Source organism: Ictalurus furcatus, chromosome 5, assembly GCF_023375685.1.
Source record: "Ictalurus furcatus strain D&B chromosome 5, Billie_1.0, whole genome shotgun sequence".
NCBI classification, from domain to species: domain Eukaryota; kingdom Metazoa; phylum Chordata; class Actinopteri; order Siluriformes; family Ictaluridae; genus Ictalurus; species Ictalurus furcatus.
Window position 1 is genome coordinate 10734364 of NC_071259.1, and position 5941 is coordinate 10740304.

General features: G+C 38.4%; 1 protein-coding gene across 3 annotated transcripts in view; it reads left to right on the top strand.

The window, feature by feature from the left end:
* The window catches only part of slc25a27 (solute carrier family 25 member 27), a 7630-nt gene extending 1894 nt beyond the window's left edge, over nucleotides 1-5736 (top strand). For all 3 annotated transcript variants that reach the window (XM_053624739.1, XM_053624740.1, XM_053624738.1), the window contains 7 exons: nucleotides 4100-4184; nucleotides 4412-4534; nucleotides 4612-4724; nucleotides 4848-4932; nucleotides 5010-5102; nucleotides 5411-5513; nucleotides 5608-5736. In XM_053624739.1, coding sequence (XP_053480714.1) covers nucleotides 4100-4184; nucleotides 4412-4534; nucleotides 4612-4724; nucleotides 4848-4932; nucleotides 5010-5102; nucleotides 5411-5513; nucleotides 5608-5679 — 674 coding nt within the window. In that variant the 3' untranslated portion in view covers nucleotides 5680-5736. The remainder of the gene's footprint in view (nucleotides 1-4099; nucleotides 4185-4411; nucleotides 4535-4611; nucleotides 4725-4847; nucleotides 4933-5009; nucleotides 5103-5410; nucleotides 5514-5607) is intronic.
* The last annotated feature ends 205 nt before the right edge of the window (nucleotides 5737-5941 follow it).

Sequence of the window (5941 nt, forward strand, 5' to 3'; positions counted from 1 at the left end):
AACTCAAGAAATCCGGACATATAAAGAATTCACAACATTAAAGTGATCACGAGAAAACGACTTTTGTTGCCAATGGAACTGTGTCACTGTTATTTATTGATTATGTGACTGCTGATACAAGTAGCAGGCTGAATTCTGAAGACTATAGAGCTATAGTTTCTGCTCAGATTCAGTCAAATGCTACAAAACTGATATGACGGTGCTTCACAGTACAGATGGATAATGACCAAAAAATGCAGCAAAAGCAATTCAAGAGCCTCTTAGGGTAAAGAACTTGAATGTTCTTAAATGTCGGATGACTTCAACCCAATTGAGCATGCTTTTCACTTACTGAAGTCAAAACTAAAGGCAGAAAGACCCACAAACAAGCAGCAACTGAAGGCAGCTGCAGTAAAGGCCTGGCAAAGCATCTCAAGGGAGGAAACTCAGCATTTTGTTATATTCATGGGTTCCAGATTTCAGGAAGTCATTGAGTGCAAAGGATTGCATCCAATAATCCTAATATTTGTGACTGTTAGTTTGTCCAGTTACTTTTCAGCTTGTGAAACTAGAGAGTCTCTGAAAAAACTTCTGTAATTCCTAAATGGTTAATGCAATATGTTTGTTAAACCCCTTGAATTATAGCTGAAAGTCTACACTTCAATCATATCTTGATTGCTTCATTTCAAATCCATTGTGGTGTTGTACAGAGGCAAAATTACAAAAATTGTCAATTGTTTCACTGTCCAAATACTTATGGACATGACTGTAAATAATATACAGATGTGCCCAACGGTTGTAGTCAAGATCACAAGAAAGCAGCAGAATAAAAAGAAAACAACTCAAATTAAGTTGTGATCACCTTGGTAACGAAAAGCCTTTTATAGACCATCAATTTACTAACCCAGCTGATATGAAGTTACACAGATAGGAGGTAATTACTTACGGATTTCAGCTGGTTCCTTGCTTTACCTTGCCTTGGAGAACTGCTTTTTCTTGGTGTGTTCAATACTTTTTTTCCTGTGTCATTCCTCTTTATTACACATAACTTTATTTATGGACTTTAATGTTGTAAATTCTTTATATTTACAGATTTCTTGAGTTAATACTGATGTCTGGTGAAAATTCCCATTGTATACATGCATGTGTGTGTGTATATATATATATATATATATATATATATATATATATATATATATATATATATATATTATACACACAGTATCTCACAAAAGTGAGTAAACCCCTCACATTTTTGTATAACTTTGCATGTGCCAGCACTGAAGAAATGACACTTTGCTACAATGTAAAGTAGTGAGTGTACAGATTGTGTAACAGAGTAAATTTGTTGTCCCCTCAAAATAACTCAACACACAGCCATTAATGTCTAAACCGCTGGCAACAAAAGTGAGTACACCCCTAAGTAAAAATGTCCAAATTGGGCCCAATTTGCCATTTTCCCTCCCCGGTGTCATGTGACTTGTTAATGTTACAAGGTCTCAGTTGTGAATGGGGAGCAGGTGTGTTAAATTTGATGTCATCGCTCTCACACTCCCTCATACTGGTCACTGGAAGTTCAACATGGCACCTCATGGCAAAGAACTCTCTGAGGATCTGAAAAAAAGAATTGTTAAATAAAGATGGCCTAGGCAATAAGAAGATTGCCAAAACCCTGACACTGAGCTTCAACACGGTGGCCAAACCATACAGCGGTTTAACAGGACAGGTTCCACTCAGAACAGGCCTCGCCATGGTCGACCAAAGAAGTTGAGTGCACGTGCTCAGCGTCATTTCCAGAGGTTGTGTTTGGGAAATAGACGTATGAGTGCTGCCACCATAGCTGCAGAGGTTGAAAGGGTGGGGGTCAGCCTGTCAGTGCTCAGACCATACGCCACACACTGCATCAAATTGGTCTACATGGCTGTCATCCCAGAAGGAAGCCTCTTCTAAAGATGATGCACAAGAAAGCCCGCAAACAGTTTGCTGAAGAGGAGCAGACTAAGGACATGTATTACTGGAACCATATCCTGTGGTCTGATGAGACCAAGATAAACTTATTTGGCTCAGATGGTGTCAAGCGTGTGGCAGCAAACAGGTGAGGAGTACAAAGAAAAGTGTGTCTTGCCTACAGTCAAGCATGGTGGTGGGAGTGTCATGGTCTGGGGCTGCATGAGTGCTGCCGGCACTGGGGAGCTACAGTTCACTGAGGGAACCATGAATGTAAACATGTACTTCGGAATGCCTTCGGAGACTGGGCTGCAGGGCAGTATTCTAGCATGATAACGACCCCAAACACACCTCCAAGATGACCACTGCCTTGCTAAAGAAGCTGAGGGTGAAGGTGATGGACTGGCCAAGCATGTCTCCAGACCTAAACCCTATTGAGCATCTGTGGGGCATCCTCAAACAGAAGGTGGAGGAGCACAAGGTCTCTAACATCCACCAGCTCTGTGATGTCATCATGGAGGAGTGGAAGAGGACTCCAGTGGCAACCTGTGAAGCTCTGGTGAACTCCATGCCCAAGAGGGTTAAGGCAGTGCTAGAAAATAATGGTGGCCACATAAAATATTGACACTTTGGGCCCAATTTGGACATTTTCACTTAGGGGTGTACTCACTTTTGTTGCCAGCGGTTTAAACATTAATGGCTGTGTGTTGAGTTATTTTGAGGGGACAGCAAATTTTCACTGTTATACAAGCTGTACACTCACTACTTTACATTGTAGCAAAGTGTAATTTCTTCAGTGTTGTCACATGAAAAGATATAATCAAATATTTACAAAAATGTGAGGGGTGTACTCACTTTTGTGAGATACTGTGTGTGTTTGTGTGTGTGTGTGTGTGTGTGTATATATATATATATATATATATATATATATATATATATATATATATATATATATATATAAAATTGGGAATTGGTTGACTAGTGAACATTAGAAGTTCACTAGAAGTTTACTGCTGTCATATAAGTATAATATAAATCTGTGAATGAAATATGGACGTAGACAGCAAAATCTGCTTACCAGTTGCACATATGCACTGGACCACTGGCGTTAACCACTGGATCAAATGAACAATTGTACTTTCCTTCTTGGTAATAAATGTGTGTGTGTGTGTCTGTGTCTGTGTGTGTGTGCGCCAATCATGTGGCATCAGTGCAATGCAAAAGATCATGCAGATTAAGGTCAAAAGCTTCAGTTAATGTTCACATCAAACATCAAAATGAAGAAAAAGTATGATATTTTATTTTTCTCTGTGATTTTCTCCTAATCTTCAACTGTTCAGTTTGGGTGAGCCTGTGCCAATGATAATCTCAGATTCTTGTTCTTGGCTGACAGGAGTAGAACCTGATGTGGTCTTTCCTGCGTTTTAGCCCATTCACCACAAAGTTCCTTTCCTGGCAGCTCAAACAAGTCTAGCCATTTTTCCTCTGACCTCTCTTATCAGCAAAGCATTTCCACTCACAGAACTCTAGAGGCTGCTGTGCGTGAAATTCCCAGGAGTTCAGCAGTTTATGAAATACTCAAACCAGCTCTTCTGGTACCAGCATCCATGCCATGGTTAAAGTCACAGAAATCACACTTTTTCTTCATTCTGTTGTTTGATGTGTACATTCACTGAAGCTCTTTACGTGTATCTTTATTTTTTTGCACTGCTGCCACATGTTTGGCTGATTAGATAATTGCATGAAGGGATAGGTGTTCCTAATAAAGTGGACGGTGACTGTATATGTGTGTAGTGGGGTCCAAAAGTCTGAGACCACATTGAAAATCTGTTTGCTTGTTTTTTTTGTTTTGTTTTGTTTTTTTTCAATTTAAAATTGGAAATAAACAGAAGGTTTTTTAGAATTTTGAAACATTTAAAACAAAGAAAGTAAATGTTTAATATCATGCATTATTTCTAGGTCCATATTTAAATGTAAACAAATAAAAAGTGCTGTAATTCCTAAACCATTTTAGCCAATTTGGACACTCAAACTAAAGCTGAAGGTCTGCACATTGATCTCACATTCATTATTTAATTTCAACTCCAATGCTATTTTAATTATTATTTAAAAGCTAAAGAAATAAAGAAAAAGTGAATATATGTCATCAACCCATTTTGTTTTTTTAAATTAGTTTATTCAGGGGGCAGGATGCTAGCCTACGAACAGCTCCGGGATTTTGTATTGGGAAAATCTGAAGATGGCAGCTTTCCCCTTTGGTAAGAAGAGACTGATTAACCTTGTCTGCTGTCATAACAAAGTCATAACAAGGACTGTAACCAGGATCAAACATTTAATGCTATGCAGGAGGTTAAAAAACACAAATCCTTCCAAAACTACTGAGGTCAGGTCTCTATTACTGCATCGCTAGCCATGGCCATGGTCATAACTGATTACCAGATCAAATATGTTACTTTGTGACACTTTACCCTGTTATTGGGTGCAGGAAGGCTGCATTTGGTGGCATGGTATCTGGTGCTCTAGGTCAGTTCTTAGCCAGCCCCACTGATCTAGTTAAGGTACAGATGCAAATGGAAGGAAAAAGAAGGCTGGAAGGCAAACCACCACGGTAGGAAATACTAGTAGTACTTATGGTCAAAATTCATTCTAGGCCATGTGCATTATGAGATCCTTTTTGCTCACCAGAGTTCATGGGGTTATTCATGGCTTTGTGAAGATCGCAAAGGAAGGAGGGATCCGGGGCCTCTGGGCTGGTTGGGTGCCCAATGTACAAAGAGCTGCTTTGGTCAATCTAGGAGGTAGTGCAATGCAAATATTTCATGTTATTTCAGCAACCAAAACAAAGTGATTTGATATCATACAGTAATTGCCAGTATCATAAAAGATCTTGTCTACTTGTGGTCTTTACTTTTAACATTCAGACCTTACAACATATGACAGCGTGAAGCACATTCTTCTAAGGAATACCTCTATAGAGGACAACTGTCTTTGTCATGGATTGGCAAGGTATGTTGTTTCTTTTACATTTGCAGAAATACTACAAGAAATACTACAAATGTCATGTCTGACAAATATTTTCCCAGCACTTGTTCTGGTCTAGTAGCAGCTATGATGGGAACACCAGCTGATGTAGTTAAAACGAGAATAATGAACCAACCTCTGGACTCAAATGGAAGGTCAGTTTGCTATTCAGACTGCATAAAATAGTACTTTTAACATCACTAGGACTAATGAGTACAGTAATTAACATTATGCTAACAGACCTCTATTATCTTTCATTCATTCATAGCAACATTGTAATAGTAATCCTTCATGAATTATGCAAATACACAGTGCAGTACATAAGTAACTGGACAATGACACCTTAGATTTAAAACAGAGCACTAATTATGGGGTTAAAGCACACAATCATCTTCTAGGTATAAGCCAATAAAAATTGTGTTTACTGTTAAGGAGATTAACATGTTTTCTGATTTTCTAAAAGGGGTCTCCTGTACAAATCGTCCATAGACTGTCTGGTTCAGTCTGTTAGAGCGGAGGGATTACGAACACTTTATAAAGGCTTCGTACCAACCTGGTTAAGAATGGTACTCTATTTATTACTTTAATTATTTGCTTTCATAGATTTCACCCTATTTGGAATAGTACTTTTATGTGAATTCTTTATTTCTGTCTTTGTAGGCTCCCTGGTCTATGACATTTTGGCTAACCTTTGAGCAAATCAGACACGCTGTAGGCATCAGTTCATTCTGAACATATGAAAGTGGCATCAAAATGATGAATCAAAGTAGCAATAAAAAATAAACTGGAAAAGAGAGAGTTTTTTTTTCCCATGGCAAGGCCAGCTCTGTGGTTTTTGTTATACTGTACATTGAAGACATTTGGGTTTCAGATCAAAAGATGAATGAGATGATAGATCAGAATCTCAGCTTTTATTTCCTGATATTTACATGTGTTAAATAACTTTTGTTGCACCTTTGTGTGGTCACACCCATTTTTCAACTGATCAGAAATA